Source organism: Rattus norvegicus, chromosome 6 (genome assembly GCF_021556685.1).
Source record: "Rattus norvegicus strain SHRSP/BbbUtx chromosome 6, alternate assembly SHRSP_T2T, whole genome shotgun sequence".
Classification (NCBI taxonomy): domain Eukaryota; kingdom Metazoa; phylum Chordata; class Mammalia; order Rodentia; family Muridae; genus Rattus; species Rattus norvegicus.
The window spans coordinates 37,633,838-37,655,205 of record NC_141539.1 but is presented as its reverse complement, the minus strand read 5'-3'; the positions used below and the strand labels follow the sequence as shown (position 1 = coordinate 37,655,205).

At 47.0% G+C, this 21,368-nt stretch overlaps 1 protein-coding gene across 3 annotated transcripts; it reads left to right on the top strand.

Moving 5' to 3' along the window:
* Positions 1 to 219: 219 nt before the first annotated feature.
* Slc7a15 (solute carrier family 7 (cationic amino acid transporter, y+ system), member 15) lies at positions 220 to 11,745 on the top strand. 3 transcript variants are annotated; one of them, XM_087552533.1, is made up of 6 exons: positions 241 to 1,039; positions 4,184 to 4,314; positions 4,490 to 4,619; positions 5,490 to 5,614; positions 9,886 to 9,973; positions 10,579 to 11,653. In XM_087552533.1, exons 1-6 carry the CDS (start codon positions 281 to 283, stop codon positions 10,807 to 10,809), a joined length of 1,464 nt encoding a protein of 487 aa, XP_087408659.1. In that variant the 5' UTR covers positions 241 to 280; the 3' UTR covers positions 10,810 to 11,653. The 3 variants fall into 3 exon arrangements, with proteins under 3 accessions (XP_087408660.1, XP_087408659.1, NP_001100184.1); NM_001106714.1 differs by having other exon boundaries at positions 259 to 1,039; positions 4,181 to 4,314; positions 10,579 to 11,745; XM_087552534.1 differs by lacking the exon at positions 4,184 to 4,314 and having other exon boundaries at positions 220 to 1,039.
* Positions 11,746 to 21,368: the final 9,623 nt, after the last annotated feature.

Genomic DNA, 21,368 nt, shown 5'->3' with positions numbered 1-21,368 from the left:
AGCCACGCCCCACACGTCAGTAGAGATTCCGACCCCTTCTCTCCCGGACCTTTCCTGAGTTCTACTGTCCCGTGGCTCCGATAGACTGTCTGTACTGAGGCTTGAGATGGACTGCTGCTCGCTTGTTCAGCTCCATATAGACCACACCCTGGGTCTTTGCCCTTTGTCTTGGACTCCCTCCAGCCCTTTAATGATTAACGCCTTCAGAAAACCCACGGACAGTAGGTACCACAGCCTGTACCTGTCACCAGCCAGAGGCAGTATCTGCTGAAGTCTCGGGATGGAGAGAAAGGAGGAGAAAGATGGCAGCGACAAGCCCGAGGGGCAAGAACAGGGCAGTGGGGCAGCGGGGCTGACGATGAAGAGGGAGATTGGTCTGTGGAGCGCAGTGTCCATGACGGCTGGCTGTATGATTGGTTCTGGCATCTTCATGTCACCACAGGGGGTCTTGGTTTACATAGGCAGTCCTGGAGCCAGTCTCATCATCTGGGCAACCTGTGGCCTCCTGGCCCTGTTGGGTGCCCTGTGCTATGCTGAACTGGGCAGCCTGGTTCCTGAGTCTGGGGGAGAGTATGCCTACATTTTGCGAGCCTTCGGCTCTCTGCCTGCCTTCCTGGTCATCTACATAATTGTTCTGGTAGGCAGACCAGCTGCCATCACTGCTGTCTCTCTGAGTTTCGCTGAGTATGCCCTGGCTCCCTTTTATCCGGGCTGCTCCTCAGTCCCTCAGGTCATAGTCAAGATTGTGGCTTGTTCTTGCATCCTTGTGCTGCTTCTGATCAACTTCTGGAGCTCACGGATGTCCACTGTGCTGATGAACGTGTGCACGGCTGCCAAACTGTTCTCGCTACTAGTCATTGTAGTGGGTGGGGCTGTGGGGCTGGCGCAGGGCCGGATTCCCACAGAATCCCTGCTGTTTGCCTTCCACAACACAACGCAACAGGCAGGGCGCATTGGCATGGCTTTCTACCAGGGGCTGTGGTCCTTTGACGGCTGGAGTAATATCAACACGGTGATAGAGGAGATCAAGAACCCAAAGGTGAGTTGAGTGTGCTTTTCTGTGGGTGAACCTCTGAGCATCTGAGCTCCAGGAGTTGGCATTCCAGCTACTCGAACGATTGGGATCGTGAGCTATCTGACTAGAATCAAGGCTCTCTTGCTGTGCTCATAGGACTTGCCTGGTAGCCCATCTGCCTTGAGTTTATGGAATTTTAACTACTGCTTCTTAATAAAGCAGAGTACTTCATAGCGTCATACTCCACGGTCTCTCATCTAGCCCCTTAGGTTAACTATCAACACCCCACTTTTTTTTTTTTTTTTGGGCAGGGGAATATTGAAGTCTGCAAGAGGGGAATTATTTTGAATTCTAACTGCCACCATTCTCATTGATTCTGTTGGCCACCTCTTGGATTGTCCCCTCCAGGACATTGCAGTAGATACTTCATAGTTTTTGAAGCCCGTGAACCACTTTGCCATGGGGAACAAACCAGTCACTCCTCCTCACCCTACCTGTGAGCCTGGCTTGGATAACCAGTGTGCTAGCCGGTCTTCGGGGCTACCTGGGACTCAGATGTGGCATTTGAATCTTCAGTGTTTAATGTGCTGACTCTTTGGCACACATATATTTTCTTCTTCCCTTGCAGGAATGCCAAATTCTTACAGAATGGGAACTGCAGATCTTCTGCTGTCCCCGCTGGGCTGGCTTAGGGGTACTCTGGCTTCCAGAGGCTTGGCAAAGGCTCACTGGAGTGGTCACTTGAGAAGAGAATGATAGCTTGGAGAGAGAAGAAGCACAAGAGCAGGGGGTGGGGGTTGAGACAGAGAAAGAGACACAGGAAAGACAGAGACAGAGGAGAGAGAAACAGAAAAATGAGAGATAGAAGTAAACAAGAGATAGAAACAGGGGAGAGACAGAGGCAGAGGGGAGACACAGATGGGGAAAAAGAAACAGAGACAGAGGAAATAAACACAGAGAGAGAGAGAAAGAGAGAGAGAGGAGAGAGAGAGAGAGAGAGAGAGAGAGAGAGAGAGAGAGAGAGAGAGAGAGAGAGAGAATATGAATGCATGGTGCTAGGAGTCCTAGGGGATCCATCCTTAGTTTTTTTATTATTATTCTTTCTTTGAGACAGGAGTCTCATTGTAGGGCTGGTGGGCCTTGAATGTGTTCTGTGGCTAAGAATGCCCTTGAACTCCTGATTCTCCTGTCTTTACCTTCTGAATGGTGAGATTACAGGAATATCACCATGCCTGGCAATTTTAATTTCTCGCACATAATCTTCTTCTTCTAATCCTTTGTGTGTGAAAAGGGACTATTTTAATAACTGCCCCGGCTTATTCCTAGGTTTCTGAGATCTCAGTGGTTCACTCTTGGCAGACAGCTTGGGAAATTCTCAAGTCCATGGGTAGCATGTGCATACAGTTGTCTCACAGCAGTAAAGCACTGTTTTCTCCAGCTAGACCATGGACTTTCTCACTAGGTCAAGGAAAGAGGAGGGTCCTTCAAGTTGAAGATAATCTCCCATGGTTGCAGAGGTCATCAGCAAAGTTTTTCTAGAAAGGATCCAAGAGTTAGGACTCCAAGCCCTGTCTTCATTAGTCCCTGTCACATCTACTCAGTTCTGTTGTGGAAAACTGCTGTAGGTAATAAAGGTTATTATTAATATTGGGCCACATGCTCCATGGTTTGATGATCTCTGCTAGGGCTGGGACTTTCTTGATATGGATTTCCAAGCAAAACCTAAGCCAGTTGTCAAAAATGCCAGTATTTAAAATTCTGCCTTAACTTGCTCTGAAGGGGTATATTTATTTCTCATTCTCCTCACCTGCACCAAAGAAAGTACAGAAAGTTTCCCAAGCCAGGGTCACCCTCATAGGCAGACTCCTTAGGGTTTGAATGAAGAGTTCAGGGCCCTCGGAATGAAAACAGAAAATCTCACTCTTCTTGTGCTATAGTGGCCAGAAACATGGAAAGAGGTTAAATTTAAAAGTGTTTTTGCTCTGACCACCCGTGAGGTTGGGTCATGCATGCTAGGTGCTCACTGTACCGAGGATCTCCCAATGAAGCCCATGAGAATGAGAACACCTTGGCTACAGGTAGACTTGTGTGAGCCTGGGCAGAGCCACATTCCACCCCCTGGGTAGTAAAGCAGCCGCTGCTTTACCCATTCTGTGATCAGGGCCACTTTCCTTTGAACTCGGAGTCCCAGATTTAAGGTTGGAGGGGGCCTGGGAGGACTCCCATACAAGAGTCTGCTGCTGTCTTGTTTGCTTGTCCCTAGTTCGCAGTATAGTCCTCTTGGGAGGGCAGACCAATAAAGCATAACAGTTAAACTAGGCCTCCTGGGAGAGGAGACCAGAGTCTAGGCACAGCTCTGCAGAAGCAATTTGAACTTGAACTTGGAGGCCAGAAAGGACAGAGCCTGCCCGTGTACCAGGGTACACAGGGAGTGGGGACAACATCCATGCTGAGGCTGGTTGCCAAGAGCTGAGCTAGGTCGAGATGGCCACCTTCTTCTCAGTGTCCCTCTCCTTCCCTTCCCTCTCCACTTCCAAGAATTTCCATGAGCAGAGCTCAGTCCTGGCAGAAAGCCCTGGAAACTGTCCTTTCTTTAAGGCTGATGTTCCCAGGAGGGGCAAATCCCTTCCATGGCAAAGCGCACCAGTGAGATCTTTAGCGTTCTTTCTCTTCTGTTCTCCTCTGTAAGAAATTCTCCTTCACATCTTCCTGAGTCATTTCCACGCATCAGAGAGACCCCAGTGATGGTGCTCTTCATCCTGGAAGCTTTGGTGGCGCCTCCACCTCTCCCTCTGTATCGCTCCTGCTGTCTGCCTAGCACCTCTTGTCGGTTCCCACACACCTGTCTGTGTGCCCATGACACTGGGATCATGACCTCGTGGAAGAGGAACCCAGTGCTTCCAACCCTCATAGGGCCTGGAGAGATGGCTCAGTGGTTAAGAGCACTGTCTGCTCTTCCAGAGGTTCTGAGTTCAATTCCCAGCAACCACATGGTGGCTCACAACCATCTGTAATGGGATCCGATGCCCTCTTCTAGTGTGTCTGAAGACAGTGACGGTGTACTCACACATATATAAAATAAACAAATCTTTTTAAAAAATTCTTTTTAAAAAGAAAGAGAGATCTCATTGACTAACCTTTACCATCTTCTCCCTGACCTTACAGCAGAACCTGGTGTGGGCAGTGGTGATTGCCATTCCCCTGGTCACCATCCTGTATGTCCTGGTCAATATCAGTTACCTGCTGGTTATGTCACCCTCAGAGATCCTCACTTCTGATGCCATAGCCGTGACCTGGGGGTGAGTCACGTGGTGTGTCTCCTGGGCCCCAGACAGATATTAGGGATAGGAGGGCCCTCTATGTGGATTTGAACTTGCCCTTAAATGCATTGTTCTCTCTGTTTCCGAGGAGGCCTCCTGGTCCCTCTCCAAGTTACTTCGAGAGTTCTTGACATTGATGTCTCTGTTGTCCTAGGAACCAAGTTCTGGGGTCCTGGGCCTGGCTGGTGCCCTTGGCTGTTGCACTTTCAACATTTGGCGCTGTCAATGGGGGGTTCTTCAGCGGCAGTCGCGTGTGCTATGCAGCAGCCAGAGAAGGCCACATGGTAAGAAGTGGGAACTGGGGTCACAGAAGGTGGCGAGGGCTGCAAGAGGGCCTGAGACACCTTTCACCTATACCTTCTCCTACCTGAGCTTTTAGCCCAAACCTGGACTTTCCCAATCAGATGTGACCCTCTTTTCTTCCGAGAATGGGGGACACGGCATTTCCGATGTATTGGCAATCTCTTCCAGGTTTTAGGCAGGCATGCTCCTAGATTGTGTGGGTTGGAAGATATGAGTGGTAAAGACTCTGTGTACAGCAAGAGTACAGAGGCCACGGGAAGGAGGCCCAAAGCACACATAGTGGCCTTTTCCCTCAGAGACTCTTTTGCCTCTGCGTTCACTTTTACTGTAATAATATTGAATAACAAACAACCCCCAATCGCAGTGGCTTGAGGCACTATTCAATTGTTGATCCTTGCGTTATCTGTAGCTCTGTTCATTTTGGTCATTCTTAGTTTGGAATGACTCTGTTCCTATTTCAAGGACCCAGGCCAAGTCAAATGGCTCCTGGAGAGCAGTTCTTGATTAATTCAGGAATCGGGTGTTCAGGTTATCAGATAAAACACATGAACACATTTAAAGCCCCTGCCTGTCACTTTGTACACGTGTTTTATTGGATGAATCAAGCGACACAATCTAGTGCACTTCAGTGGTTGAGAACTATGTTCCCAACACAAGGCGCAAAGAAAGGGAGACATTCCTTTGGGGGATAGTAATTCATTTACCATAGTAACCCAAGGAAGCCTATCCTCCTGGACGCCATGATACTAATGACCATCAGATTGGGCACACTGGTGTTCAGAGCATGACAGGGGACGGACTACTTGCTATGGCTTTTTTACAGCTTCTCTCACATTGCCTGTGTTTTCCAGCCCCAGCTTATGTCCATGATTCATGTGCATCGACTTACCCCAGCGCCAGCCCTGATCTTCACCACGGCTGTGGCTTTGCTGCTGGTCATCCCAGGAAACTTCAGCACCTTTGTGAACCTCTTGAGGTAAGTGAGAGTCCACAGGCTGCTATCTATGTCCTAGACATGTATCTATATACCCTTATATGTACAAACTTGCACATATTAATGAGTATGTTGTCTTCTGGAGTGCCTATGTGCAAGTGTACACACACACACACACACACACACACACACACACACTCACACACACACAAGTTTTCTCATCATAGCAATCAAATACCAGACAAGAAACCACTTAAAAGAGAAAGGAATCGTTTCGGCACATGTAAAGTACAGGCCAATGTGGCGGAGAGGCATGGGAATGGGAATGCCTGGAGGCTGCGATGAGAGGTCTGTGTAGCTCCTTGCTCATATCTCAGTGGACCAGGAACCAGAGAGAGGACAGGAAGCTGGGTGTTATAAATCTCAAGGCCTGCCCCTCACCAGAGAACCATATTTTCATTGAGCCTCCATCCTTCTACCTCTCACTAATCCCCTAAAACAGCAACTCCAGACGTCTCAAACACATGAGCTTGTGGGGCAATATTTTACAGTCAAATAATGTAAAATATTATCCGCCTGCCTGCCTATCTATCTATCTATCTATCTACCTACCATCTATCTACACACACACACACACGCGCGCACACACACACACACACACACACACACACACACACACACACACGGATGCTAAGGCTGGACTGCTGCTCTCATTTTTCCCTTAGTCCTTCTTTCTGCTCCTAAGACGAGGTTAAAGGGCACGCAGGCATTGTGCTGCTGGAGAGCCCTGGGATATGGTATGATTTTTTTTTTCCCTTGAGGACCCGGGCTAGTGCTCTGGACTCTGTCCCATTTAATTCTTCAGAACTCATTGTAGGTTCGCAGCAACTTGCTCAGGCACAGTGACTGCTCTGGCCTCGGGAAGGGAATGCTCTGACATCCCCTTTTAATGCTTTCCTCCAGAAGGAATCACAGGCTGTCGTGATGCCCATTTGTAATTTTCTAAGCTCCTCTGAAGCAGGGCTGATCCTTCAACGACCAGATGAGCAAAGTACCTGGGTGCGGAGGGTGTTTCAGTCATTTCTCAGGCATCACACGTTCCATTGCTCTGCTATTTCATCCAGAACAGGATGTTCAGTGCTTGGTGTGACTGTTGGGAACAGCAAGTCGCAAATGATGTTTTGTTTTCATTTTTCCCCCCATGAGAAAGATGGAAATCATTATATGGATAACAAAATCTAATCTGCTGTAGATTTGGGGGTTGGGACTGTTGGGTAGAGACTGGAAAATGTGACCAAAATGTCTCAGTACAGAGCAAGAATCCTGAGGTGATCTATTCAGCTAGGACCGAACACTTTACAGCCTTGATCCCTTCAAGGGATAGCTTGTTCTGGACCAAGATAGATAGAATTTGTGTATGTATCCATGTATATGTGTGTGCACATGTCTGTGTGTGTGTGCGTGTGCGTGTGTGTGTGCATGTGTGTGTGCGTGTGTGTGTATATGTGTGTGTATGTGTGTGTGCATGTGTGTATATGTGTGTGTGTGCATGTGTGTATATGTGTGTATGTGTGTGTGCGTGTGTGTGCATGTGTGTATGTGTGTGTGTATATGTGTGTGTATGTGTGTGTGTGCATGTGTGTATATGTGTGTGTATGTGTGTGTGTGCATGTGTGTATATGTGTGTGTGTGCGTGTGTGCTCATGCATATGTGCATGTGGAGGGCAGGGGACCAAATCTGGATGTCATTTCTTACAGGCCACTTACATCTTTAAAACAGTCAATGTCCGAGAGTGAGGGCTTCTATTGCTGAAATGAAACGCCATAACCAAAAGCAAGGTTGGAGAAGAAAGAATATTATTTGGGTCACATGTCCACATTGTAGTCCATTACTGAAGAAAGTCAGGACAGGAACTCAAACAGGGCAGGAACCTGGAGGGATGCAGAGGCTGTGGAGGGTGCTGCCTACTGGCTTGCTCATCGTGCTCAGCCTGCTTTTTTTTTTTTTTTTTTTCTGGAGCTGAGGACTGAACCCAGGGCCTTGTGCTTGCTAGGCAAGTGCTCTACCACTGAGCTAAATCCCCAACCCCTCAGCCTGCTTTCTTTTTTTTTTTTGGTTCTTTTTTTTCCGGAGCTGGGGACCGAACCCAGGGCCTTGCGCTTCCTAGGTAAGCGCTCTACCACTGAGCTAAATCCCCAGCCCCCAGCCTGCTTTCTTATAGAACCACGTAGAGGAATTTTAATCCAATGACATGGCTTCTCTGGCAAAGGATCTCATCCAAAGACCTTCAAGGTCCATAAGATCCGGCCAGAATGTAGACACAGCCTGGATTACAGATGATCTGGCTGGAATACAGATATGCCTTTAGTACACACTTTTAATCCCTAACAGTGAAGGTAAAGTTATTTTGTAGAAGGAAGCAGCCTAATTGAGGGTCAAAGTGACAAATCAAAGAAAGATTTGACGGAATGAGTCAGAGATAGGATACGTCCAACTCATAGGAGAAGAGCACAGGAAAGAGAGACTACTGAACAGCAGCAAGAGGGACAGAGCGGTTTGGTGTGTGGTGTGGTGTGACAGTTACAGAGACCAGTTGCAGAGAACAAGCTAGACACAGGTGAAGACAGAGCAAGCCAGAGAATGAGAAGGAGCCAGAAGATTAGAACCTATTTCCAAAGTTAGCATGAGGCCAAGCAGAGTGATTCAGGCAGAAGCAAAAAGAAGCCAGATTGAACCAGTCAGCTTGGAAGATTAGATTGTACGAAGCTTCCAGGCCTAGGTCCAGGAATAGTTAGAACAGAGAAAGAAATGCTCTGGGCTTAGCCCAGGCTGTGTATTTGCACAGCCTAGGTATAGCTCTCATTTCATTCCATCATCTAAGGAAATAAAAGCAATATTTACAGACCCTGGACCACCTGCCCAGGGACGGTACCACCCACAATGGCCCTCTCCATCAATCACTAATTAAGAAAATGCCCTACAGCCAGCTTTTATGGAGACATATTCTCAGTTGAGATTCCCTCCTTTCAGCTAACTCTAGCTTGCGTCAAATTGACATAAAACTAGCTAGCACATACAGCATCTTACTGTATGTGCTATGTAGCTCTGGCTGGTCTAGAACATGCTACACAGACCAAATTGGTCTAGAACTCATGGCGATATTTCTACCTTTGCCTCCCAGGTGTGAAACTAGCCCAGTGGGCTGGGCTGTCTAGCCATTGCGACCCCCCAGGTGTCCACTTATCTCTGCCTTACAGGGCTGGGATTCCAAACCCATAACATCACACCTGGCTCTCCCCACGTGGGTCCTGGGGAATGAACTCAGGTCTTTGTGCTTGTGCAGCAAGCTCCTTACTGACTGAGCCATTTCACCAGACCCTCAGATGGAATTTTATTGGAACGGTGGCAGCCACTCAAACTATAGACCTTGGAAAGGACAGAGCCAAGAGCTTATTGGGTGTTTAAGCAGCCTACATGTAATATCACCAACCATAAAGGAAGGGTGGGTTGGGAGAAGAGCTCTATTTCCAGTGAGATGTCCCTCCAATGAACACAGGCCTCCTTGAGATTCCACCATGCTCTCTTTTTCAAAATATTGTTTTTAAAAACTAGTATACTGTTTGACAGTTTCACACTTGATTTTAGCTGAAAGGTCAGGAAGCAGTTATTCTTTGACAAATTCATATATAATATATAATACATAATATACAATACATATTAGATATTATATGATGTATAGTATATGATATATATGCCACACACATATACTACATATGTGCATAATATGTATAGTAATGGTATATGGTATATGTGGTATATTGTACATAGTATATGGTATATATTCTGGCCACACTCATCCCTCTACCCTCTCTTATCCTTCCCCTTCCAGAAGCTACACTCCTTCCTTGACCAAGTTCCTATCCCAATTTCATGTCTTTTTGTTTTGTGACTCACTGGGTCATCTTTAGGCTCTTTTCAAAATTAAGATTTATTGATTTTATTTTAAGTGTGTTCTGTTTGCATGCATGTTTGTGTACCACATTCATGCCTGGTTCACCCTGAGATCAGCAGAAGGCATCAGATCTCATGAAACTGGAGTTAAGGATGCTTGTGAGCCACCATGTGGGTGTTGGGAATCAAACCCAAGTCCTCTGTGAGAGCAGCAAAGGCTCTTAAGCACTGAACCACCTTTATGGCAGCCCTCAGCTCTCTAGAGACAAGCAAATGCTCCTCCTTGTCTTTGAGTATTTGTCCTGATCCAGGCAAGTCCCGTGAAAGAGGCCTCATCTACACTTTCTACTTCTCGATGCAGCTTCCTGTCCTGGCTCACCTATGGAACCACCTTCGCCTGTCTCCTGTACTTGCGAATAAAGACAAGGAATCTTCACCACACTTACAAGGTAACTGGCAGGGTAGTCATCTTCTTCAAGGCCTAGACCAGTGATTCTCGGCCTTCTTGATGAGGCAACCCTTTCATACAGTTCCTTGTGTTGCAGCGACACCTCAACCATAAAATTGATTTCATTGCTACTTCATAACTGCAGTTTTATAGTTATGAATCATAATGTAAATACCTGATATGCAGCATATCTGATATGTGAGCCTCCCCAGGGGTCAAGACCCACAGGTTGAGAACCACCGGCCTCGACAAGACATAGCAATGGCTGTTATTGTCATTACATTTTGTAGAACAATGCACGTTTTTGGGGGTGGTGCTAAGGTGACCATTTCTCTTCTGGAGGTTCATGAAGGAGAAAGTGGAACGCAAACATGAGGCCATGTAGCCAGATAGACCAATGCTGGGCTCCAGACTCTGCTTCTAAAAGAACCCCCTCTAGCCCAGGGGGTGGCTCTCCTGGCCCAGCCTGGCATTCTAGCAGATGCTAGAGCAGGGGCACTCATGGTGGTTGGAAATAAGTGGGAGGTAGATAGGAAGGACAGAACTCAGTGACACCCTCGTCATTCCAGGTCCAGGGATCGAATACCTTCTCTGTGCCCTCTGCAGGTTCCCACCTTCATCCCTGTCATCATGCTCCTGGTGTCCCTCTACCTGGTGCTGGCACCCATCATTGACCACCCCCAGATGGAATTCCTGTACATCTTCCTGTTCGTGCTCACTGGCTTTCCGGTGTACTTCCTGCTTTTCCACTTCCAGTGTCAGTCCAAGTGTGTACAGACGGCCACTATGCATCTCCAGCTGCTCCTGGAAGTGGCTCCAACCATTAAAGATCACTGACTGGGTGGTCCTCCGATAGGTACTGCCCTCTTCACTGCAGACCCCACTCTTCCCACTGGTTGTCTGTAGACTGACTATACATAATTCTAGTGAGCACTTAGTCCTATAGGGCAGCTGCTTCAAAGTCTGGGAATACCTGCCAGGACACTAGCCCATTTCTCTAAAGCCTGTTCCTTTGGCACACGTACCACCTGGTTTCATAAAGGAGCCCGCTAATTACAGGTAGACGTTTAGTTGCTATTGTAGCCTAAGTGGATAGCACGGGGTGAGTTTCTTCTTTGGGTTTCTGTCATTGGGATCCTGTGGTCTTATTTGGCCTCCGAGCTTGCTTGAGCTGAAGATCTGCACACCTATGGGGGCCGCTTGTATCAAGTGGACAGGGAAGTAGAGAAAGCCAGCATGGCATGGAGAATGAAGGTGGTACAGGATGAGCCATGCTTTAACAAAACTGATGTGGTGCTGAAGAGTAGGGAGGCAGGATCTGAAAGAGTAGTTTTGATCTTTGTCCTATAGTCTGCTACTTGATAGTGTCCCTTGGGTTTTATATTCTTCTTCTCCTTCTCCTTCTTCTCCTTCTCCTTCTTCTCTTCCTCCTCCTGTTTCTTCCTCTTCCTCCTCCTCCTCCCCCTCCTCCTCCTCCTCTTCCTCCTCTTCTTCCTCCTCCTCCTCCTCCTTCTATTTTGCAAAGCTGAAGACTAATCCAAGGGCATCATGAATACTTAGGCAAACACCATGCTGTCGATTTTCTGGGACAACTGATTCCATAAAATAAATTTCTCATTTTGCCTCTGGTGAATCTGAATGGGCACCTACCTATGTCTGGCAATTAAATGAGATTCGTCTATGATGACTATTCTCGTTTGGTAAGACTTCCGTTATGGTTTGACGCTGCCCATTTGCTTGAACAGTGCCATGAACAGTAGATGTATTGCTAAGAAGGTGGGGTTATTGGCTTTGAGAAAGGGGAAAGACAGATACATTCCCAGGAGAAAGGACAGGGAGCTGGAATAGCTCCCGTGAAAGCTAATAATGATTATAAAACTAAAGTGAGATGAGAGGATAGAGAAACCTCAGTGTCCTGGGAAGAATTGGGGAGATGAAGACTGACAGGTGCCTAGAATGATGGTGAGCGTCTAGCTCCTGAGGGCATCTAGGGCATGGGTGATTCAAAAGAAATGGGGCAGAGAACATATTTTAGCTTCTCCTGAAAACTGGAGTTAGGCAGCTCATGTGTAGCTTTAGTGCACCTTGCATACAAGCCATTTATTACTTTTCTGATGGTGTGATGATACACCATGACCAAGGCAACTTATACAAACTGTTTATTTAGGCTCATGGCTTCATAGGGCTACGAGTCTGTCACAACCATGGCATGGAAGTGTGGCAGCAGGCAGACATGACAACTGCCACAGTGAGGAATTCATATTGTGAACTTCAAGCATGTGGGGGAGAGCATAGCTAGAATGGCATGATGCTTTTGATATATCTTGGGACATACCAGAAGAGGGCATCGGATCCCATTACGGATGGTTGTGAGCCACCATGTGGTTGCTGGCAATTAAACTCAGGATCTCTGCAAGAGCAGCCAGTGCTCTTAACCTCAAGCCATCTCTCCAGCCCTGGCATTTGATATCCCAAATCCTGTCCCCAGTGACATACTTCCTCCAGCAAGGCCACACCTCTCAAACCTACATGGATAGCTAGCTCCACCAAGGGCACCAAATGTTCAACAATCTGAGCCCATCATGGAATTCTCATTAAAAGCACTGCTTACCTCAGAAGTTTCATGGTAGAGATCAGTCAGAAAAGTTCAACAGTTCGATTCAGTTCTGACACAGCGTCTGAGTTTGGTCTAAGCTCCTTTTGTTTAAGGGTTCAGTTCCTCGTAACCACTATCACTTCAGACACCAGTGATTTAAGTACAGGATCCCCGCATTACCTATATATCTACCAGCATGTCGTAGAAATTGGACATCCCTGTAACTACCACCCTCAAGTACAGTAATTTACTAGGATGACTCACAGGACTCAGAAAACCACTTTATGATTACCAGCTGAATATAAAAGATTTAACTCAGAAACACTTAAAAAGAAGGGATGCACAGTGCAAGGCTTGGGGATGGGAGTGCAGTTTCTGTCCAATTCTGCTTCACTTTTGTTGCATAGCAGCTTCCTCTGATTAGAAATATTCCATCCTGGATGGAGGTTTGTTAATGCTCAGGAAGTTAACAAAACTTACAATGCTCAGGAATGTAAACAACTAACAATTCTCAGGAAGCTCCTGAAATTCATGAGATTCACAAGGCCCCTCCCTAAGGTGGTCAGGCCTGTACACAAGCTCCTCTGTTCAATGAGCCTGGGTAACTAGGTATTTGTATCTCCTCAGGAAAAGTCACCCAACTCCATCTCCAGCACCTATGTTTACCCAGAAGCTTTCTAAATCCTGCCATTCAGGACTTTTTATAGAGGTGTCATATGCATAATTGATTAAGTCATTGCACAGTTTCAATCTCCAATCTCTGTTCCTCCCCAGGGGAATGGATTGAATGCTCTAAACTTTTTTTTTCTTTTTTTTCAGAGCTGGGGACCGAACCCAGGGCCCTGTGCTTGCTAGGCAAGCGCTCTACCACTGAGCTAAATCCCCAACCCTGCTCTAAACTTCTAACCATGCCCCATTCCTTAAGCTACCAAGGTAGCATATAAAAAAATATTCAGCATTCAAGTCATTTCAAAGATTTTAGGGACTATAATCTCTTTCATGTACTAACAGTTGGGAACAAAACTTTATTTCTGATCTATCCCAGTCCTGAATCATGAACAGTTCATTAGTCCAGTTACTAGCATCCTATCTTTCCAAGGGGGATATGTTATTGCAGAGAATGAAACGTTTCAAAAGAGTTCATCCTCAGTTCATCCTCTAAGTAGATAGTGAGTTGCTGGAGAAACCAACCATGTGATTGGAGGATTGGAGTGTTTAGCATAACCTCTGGAGAGGAGGGGAGGACTAGAGATTAACTTCAGTCATCAAAGGCCAATACTTTAATCAAGCATGTGTGTATAATAGGGATTCTATACAAAATCTAAGTGAGGGAAGTGCAAGGCCCTGGGTTCGGTCCCCAGCTCCGAAAAAAAGAACCAAAAAAAAAAAAAAATCTAAGTGAGGGGTTGAAGAGTATCCAGGCATGCTGGGACTCCATGCCCCTCCCACCTTACCTTATGTACCTCTGCACTACCCATTCATGTTTTGTTCGAGACAGGGTTTCATCTAATCCAGGCTGGCCTCGAACTTACTACACGGCCGAAGATGGGTTCGAACTCCTGATTCTTGTACACACATTCCCGAGTGTTGGAATTACAGAAGTATACTGCAACACCAATTCATACAGTGCTGGGGATCGAACCTTGGGGACGCTAGGCAAGCACAATACCAACTAAGCCACATTCTAGTCCCATTTGCATTCTTTACAGTAAACTGGTGCAATCAACTGTTTTCCTGGGCTCTGTAAACCATTATAACAATGGTTAATGGTACAATTATCAAACAGTAAGATAGGGATTGTGAGACTCTTTTTTTTTTTTTTTTTTGGTTCTTTTTTTTTTCCGGAGATGGGGACTGAACCCAGGGCCTTGCGCTTCCTAGGTAAGCGCTCTACCACTGAGCTAAATCCCCAGCCCCGGATTGTGAGACTCTTGATTGGTAGCCCATTTGGCGAAGTACCAGAGGGTCCTGTGGGTTGCCAATGACATGTGAAATGGGTACAGCTCTCATCCGTGACTGAGTCTCACAGGTACCTAGGGCTGTTGAGCAGCAAGTGGCTATCACCTGCAGAGTTGGTCACGAAGCCACACTGGCAGCTTCATCCTCTCTGTTCTCCTTCCTCACAATGTTGGGTAAAAGCAAAAGAAGATGATTCTAAGTATTATCATTTGGTTTTTGGACTTCGTTTAATCATCAGGTAAAACTAAATTCAAGGTCCCAGCTCCTGGGGACTTCCCAATAGCTTAGCAGCTATTTATTGTAAGGAAATAGTTGAGTCCAGACATCTCAAGGACAAATTCTCCATTTTGCTGGCAGGGTCAAACTAAGTTCATGCTCCCAGGCCCAGGAACCAACTCCTAACCTGATTGGTGGAAACTCCCTTGTTCAACCCCTTATGTCAAAATATGATTGGACAATGCTACAGCCCACCCTGTTCCCCCTTGCTTCATTTTTAAAATATGCTGAACAGCATTTCTTCAGGGTCATAGTTCAGCTCTCAAGTCTGTTCTGCAGCCCTGATCGATCAGTAGTGGCTTGGTTACAATAAACTTTTGTCTCTGCACTGACCTGGCCTTTGTTGGATTTAAGTGAACCCCACACTAGGATAGCTTTGATGCGTCAACCATCTCCTCCTGGGGGGGGGGCGGTGCCAGTGTGCAAGAGGGAGTGAGCCAGACACGCAGGTGACACAAGCAGGTTATGATTCTGGGGTGTAACGCTAAGCTCACACTAAATTGTACAGGCAGTGCCCACTTTGAAATATAGATATCCTATGGGCTTTCCTAAAAACTCCTTAAGGGGACTCGACTCGGGGTTGGGGATTTAGCTCAGTGGTAGAGCGCTTGCCTAGGAAGCGCAAGGCCCTGGGTTCGGTCCCCAGCTCCAAAAATAAGAACCAAAAAAAAAAAAGGGGACTCGACTCGAAGTGGACAGAGTACTTGTCTAACGTGTTTGAAGCCCTTGGTTTGATCTCCAGCTCCTCGTAGGCAAGACTTGGAACTTGGCGCTCAGAAGCTTGAAGCCATCCTTAGTTATACAGCGTATTGAAGGACAGCCTACGCTACATGAGACCCTGTCTCAAAAAACCCAAACCCAAACCAAACTGAAAGGAAGGACAAGGTTAGAAATTCTTCTCCCCTGGCAATGGGCAAAGAATCATTGTCAGTGGTGGTATTCTCCTATCACTCAGGGGTTCATCCTAGCTTGATGCCTGGCTTGGTGGCCAAAGCTGTTTTAAGCTCAGGATGCAAAGTCACTTCAGGGAGCACAGCAAGGGAGGAGGAAGATGGAGACCTGCATTCTGCCATGCCATGTGGTGTGGGTGGGGAAAGACACTCACAGACTCTGCCCTTCACTCCCCATGGCAAGGGTGGGCCTTAGACAAACAGAGCCCAATCTACCACCACACAGCACAGTACAGAGGAAGGAGGCAGAGACCTGTGGACCACCATGCCACCCACAAGCTCCGGCACTTGGCACAGATGGGCCATAGACATCTGCTTGTTGGAGGATGTCACCCATGGACCCACCAGCCACATGGCCAGCCTACGGTGGGAGTCACCACAGTGTGTGAGTCTGTGGTGGTCAGATGAGAGAGAGAGAGAGAGAGAGAGAGAGAGAGAGAGGTGGAGTAGCTTGAACATTATGATGAGAGATGGAACTGGAGACGGAGGGTGGAGAGGAGAAGCCTGCTGTGAGTGGACAGCCTTGCCACCTGAGGCCATGGTGAGATCTCAGCCTGAAATGCCACCGAAGGCCGTCTGGGTCCATGGCTACACAGTGGCAGGGGTCAGTGTTGATGTCCACGACTTATTTTACCACTAGAACATGTCACTGGCTGGGACAGCTGCCAGGAAGGTGTTCAGAGACTGTACAGAACTGGCCCTGCCCCTCACCGGCTTCTGGAGAGCTGGCCCCAGCTCTCACCAGCAGCAGCTCAAGAGAGCAGGTCCTGTGCCTTGCCCAAGCAGCATAGTAGAGCTGGCCCTGGTGGTTGGGATGTGGGTGAGCCAACCCCGAGAGCATGGATGTAGGAGAGCTGAACCCACCACTCATCTGCTGTAGGGTGGCATACTCAGGGGTGATGCCCACCCTGCCCCCTTGCCCATCACCACCTGTAGCAGTTAGAAGAGCTGACCCCTAGGGTCATGAGAGTGGGAGAGCTGGTCCTGCCCCCTCACCAGCTGTATCACTAGAAAGAATGGCCAGAACCTTGACTGGGTAGCACAGCAAAGCTGGCTCTGAAGGTGTGGGTGCAGATAAGCCAGTCTGAAGGGCAGGAGAGCAGAAGAGCTGACCCTGCCTCCAGCCAATGGGTGGTCTAGCTGTAGCAGTGCTGAAGAGCTTGCCATGGTGATGAGGATAAGGAACAGCTGGTTTGTTGGCCAGAGCTCAGTTTCCACCCAGGCCCAGATCTGGGGCTCTGAGTTGGCCCACTCCAACATCTATATCACGTTAGGAATGGTTGGGACACATGGACGGGCCAGTCCTGCTGATCCAAAGTTGCAGGATCTCCATGACACGGGGCCACAATAAGATAACCGAGAGGAGTCCCAATGAGGATCCAATATTAATGGCGTAACAGAAGCCAGAGGTCTCAAAGCCAACCAATGACTCATTGCAACGAACGTTCACAAGTGAAGATGTGTGGACAGCAGGCTGTACTGTGGGACACACTGTGACACTCTACAGCTTCCATGATGAGATGTTACCTGTGCTTTGTTCTTATTGTTTGGTTTTGTTCATTTGATCATGCGCTTTATTTTGAGAGGAGGTTGCAAGGGCAAAGGGGTAGATATGAGGGGATGGGGAGATGATCACATGGGATGCATGATGTGAAACGCACAAAGAATCATTTAAAAAGGCTAAAAAAATGTTCTTAGTGATTTATGATTCTAGGAGGTCTTTTTGTTTACTTTTGTACCAGCATGATTTCAGTAAGGGTTTTTTAGTGTGATCTGAGTGAGAATGGTCCTCATAGGATCATATATTTGAATGCTTGGTTATTACTTGGGGAAACTGTTTGGGAAGGAGTAGGAGGGTGGCCTTGTTGGAGGAGGTGTGTCACTGGGGGGTGGGTTTTGAGGTTTCAAAAGCCTACACCAGGCCCAGTCTCCTTCTCTCTGCCTTCAACTTTTAGATCAGGATGTAAAAGTTCTTAGTTATTGCTACAGCACCATGCCTGCCTGCCTGTCTGCCGCCACATTTCTTGCCACGAGGGTCATAGTCTCATCCTCTGAAACTAAACAAGCTCCAAATTAAATGCTTTATTTTATAAGTTGCCTTGATCATGGTATCTCTCCAAAGCAGTAGAGATGCTAACTAAGATAGTTCTCCAAAGAATCAGACCAGAGGGTCCACCTGTGATGGATGACAGAGGGTTTAACTGGACCAGTCCATACAATTATAACATCTTGGAAATCTCAGGACAGCTGGGGACTGTGGGACACTCACAGCACACATCAGTTCCAGTCTCAAGACCTCAGTGCAAGGGAAGCTGAGGGCATACTCTCCATTTTGAGGTCAAAGGCTAGAGACCCAAGGAGGAAGCCATTGGTAAGAGTCCTGGAGTCCAATGTCTACTGCAAGAGCTGGCTGTGCCCTGGCCTTTGAAGGGAGACATCAATCTCCTTGTGGTTATGCTTTGGTTGGATGGTGCCCGCCCACACTGAGGGCAAGTCCAGCCTGGTGCACATGCTGTAATTCTCTAGAAACAACCTCACAGACACACCCACAAAGCTATCAAAAAAAAAAATCTCTATTTCTTAATCCAGACAATCTGGACACTTACAATTAACCGTCACATGCACTTAAGTAATTTTTACGGACTGCTTAATACTATTGATCTGCTCTTCATGCCTATTTGAGCACTTCCATTTTATAATTTGAATTATAAAAATTCAAATTATAAAAGCAGCACTTGAGAGACTATCTTGATGTGTAGACCAGGGTGGTCCGACCATAGACTTGATCTCTTGATCCAGATCTGCTACTTGTTCTAAGCACTGGTCTTCCCTAAGATTAGTACTTGCCATCTATATAAATAAAATACACAAGCAGCTCTAATCCTCATGGAGGCTGAGACAGGAGGATTACCATGAGTTTGCCGGCAGCTTATAATATGTAGTATGTTTTAGACTGGGCTACAGAGTAAGACAGTGCCTGTGTGTGTGTGTGTGTGTGTGTGTGTGTGTGTGTGTATGTGTGTGTATGTTGTGTGTAGTGTGTGTATGTGTGTGTGTAGGGTGTGTGTATAATATGTGTATGTGTAGGTGTGTATCTGTGCATGTGTTGGGGGTGGGGGTGGATCTGTGTGTGGTGTATGGGGTGTGTATATATATGTGTAGGTGTGAGTGAGTATGTGTGTGGGAGAGTGGGGGGTGTGTGTTTATTCCATAGTGTTGGAGATTGAATCCAGGGCCTTGTGCATGTGAAGCAAGCATTTTATGCCGAGCCTCAGCCCCTCCATACACATTTTGAACATAATAAAAGGCACCTAAGACATGAAATTATTGTGACATGGATCATGGGCTTTGTTAACTTTTGACTAGCTTTTAATTTGCAACTTTGTTCTTTCTTTATATAAAAACTCTGGATGGAGGCAGGGGGATCTCTGTGAGTTTGAGGCCAACCTGGTCTACAACCAGAATTTCAGGACAATCAGGGCTGTTACACAGAAAGTCCTGTCTCCAAAAAGTAAAATAAATAAATAAATAAATAAAAATAAAAATAAAAGCCTTTCATTGACCTCAACATCTAATAAACAATTCAGGCTCTTAAGGAATAGGCCTCAAGTGGAGAGGGGTGTGTCTCAGACCAGTACTGTGCCATGCCCACCACTCTTGTTTGGTGAATACCTGCCCATCTTGCAGGCTTCATTTCTTCCAGTCAGCTTTCTGTGGACCAAGCAGATCTGCTCAGGCATGTGCCTTTGCTTCCGTAATGGTTCGTCTCAGCTGTCAACTTGATTGGATCTGGAATCAATGAATAGACACACCTCTGGGCAGGTCTTTGAGAGTAGCTCCTGGAACGACTAACTGATGACAGACAACCCTCCTTTAGAGTGAGCAGTACCTCCTGGCAGTGGCCTGGATTTGAAGAGGTTGGAGGAAAAAGCAGTGCTATTCTTTGCCTGCTCACCTTTGCTCCCTGCTGGTGAGTGTGTCTACTCTGCAGCTGCTGCTGTCTTTGCTGACACCAGAACCCAGCTTCCTCAGCCTTCAAATGTGGGCTATCCAGGCATCCTGCAGGCTTTCAGTGCCAGATTGGGACTGCTGGGACATGCAGCTTCACGGAGAAGCTGCTGGGTTTTCAGACTTTCCAGAATGCAGACAGCCATTGCTGGACCTCCTAGCCTGTGCTATGCAAACCAATCTAGCGACTCTCTCTTTAATATGTACTCATTCTTTTGATTCTATTCCTCTAAAGATCATTAATGGATACAGCTTTTGTACAGTGCAATCCAAATACTGGTAAGATGATGTCTTTGGTTAACTGCGTCCTTGCCTGGCAGTGAGCTTCTCAGGAAGAGAACTGTCCACTTCTGTAATGCTACAGGCTTCCACAGAACTCAGCCTATTGTTGCTACTAAATCCCCGAAGGCACAACTTCTCAGAGGAAATTGGAGTGAGGGTAAATGGAGAACAGTGTTCTGTTTTGTTTTGTGTTCTAGGCATTTCTTTCTATCTTTTTTTTTTCTTTTCTATTTTTTGGAGCTGGGGACCGAACCCAGGGCATTGTGCTTGCTAGGCAAGCGCTCTACCACTGAGCTAAATCCCCAACCCCTAGGCATTTCTTAATACTAGGGTTCCCAGGCAATATTCCCCAGGTCGTGCTGACGGGTATGCCCAGGTATTAAAAGTAAGTAAGACCACACCAGGCATGATTCTTTGTGCCTTTCATGTATTGAATCATTTAATTGTCACAGACTTAGGTCCTGAGAGGTTAAAGCAACCCACACAATGTCACACAGTAGAGAGTGCTAGAAGCACAATTTGAATCAGACCATCTGGGTCCAAAAACCTGTGTCCCCAGATACCGGAACATTTATCCCAAGGGCAACCAGAATTGGGAAAAGGTGTCAGATGTCTTCTGATGCTAATTACATCGACGGCAATGCTTTTGACAAAAACTACCAGGCCACAGTGGCACCTTACCAGCACACTTATTCTCCTAGGAAAGATACCTGTTTATTTGGGGACAGACCTGTTTCCCAGCTCCCTAGTTATGTACCTCTAGAACGAGCTTCTCAACAGACTGCCCCCCCAGTCCCTACATGGACATATGGCCCAAGCAGACCCTCCTGGGACTGTGCAGGTCAGTTCTACGAGTCAAGAGAAGGTCTCGTGGGAGGCGAAGCTGGCTCCAGGTTCAAGCAAGAAGCAGACTGTCAGAGTAAGACACTTACTCACATAGAAACACCAGAATGAGAGATGAACAAGTATGTCTCTCCCTTTGCAGGGAGCAAGTAAGGCCTTTTACCCATCCCATCCTAAGCAATGTCTGATTCCTCACCTCTTAACCAGAATAGCCTTAACTAAGCCTCAACTTACAGTCCTAAAATCCTTTCATCGGCCACTGTGTTGTGGACTAGCTAGGGTAGCGGGCAGGGTGAGGCTCCATCATGAAGAAGTGAAAACAGCTTTCCAAGCAGCAAGTAGCGTGTCTTAGTCAGGTTTCTATTCCTGCACAAACATCATGACCAAGAAGCAAGTTGGGGAAGAGTTTATTTCGCTTACACGTCCATATTGCTGTTCATCACCAAAGGAAGTCAGGACTGAAACTCACACAGGTCAGGAAG

What these genes read in the sequence shown, in the direction of transcription:
- Slc7a15 (NM_001106714.1), top strand. Translation starts at nt 281, where the DNA reads ATGGAGAGAAAGGAGGAGAAAGATGGCAGCGACAAGCCCGAGGGGCAA. An exon ending in GCCATAGCCGTGACCTGGGG is followed by an intron (nt 4,315 to 4,489) that starts GTGAGTCACGTG and finishes CTGTTGTCCTAG; the next exon opens with GAACCAAGTTCTGGGGTCCT. An exon ending in ATCTTCACCACACTTACAAG is followed by an intron (nt 9,974 to 10,578) that starts GTAACTGGCAGG and finishes TGCCCTCTGCAG; the next exon opens with GTTCCCACCTTCATCCCTGT.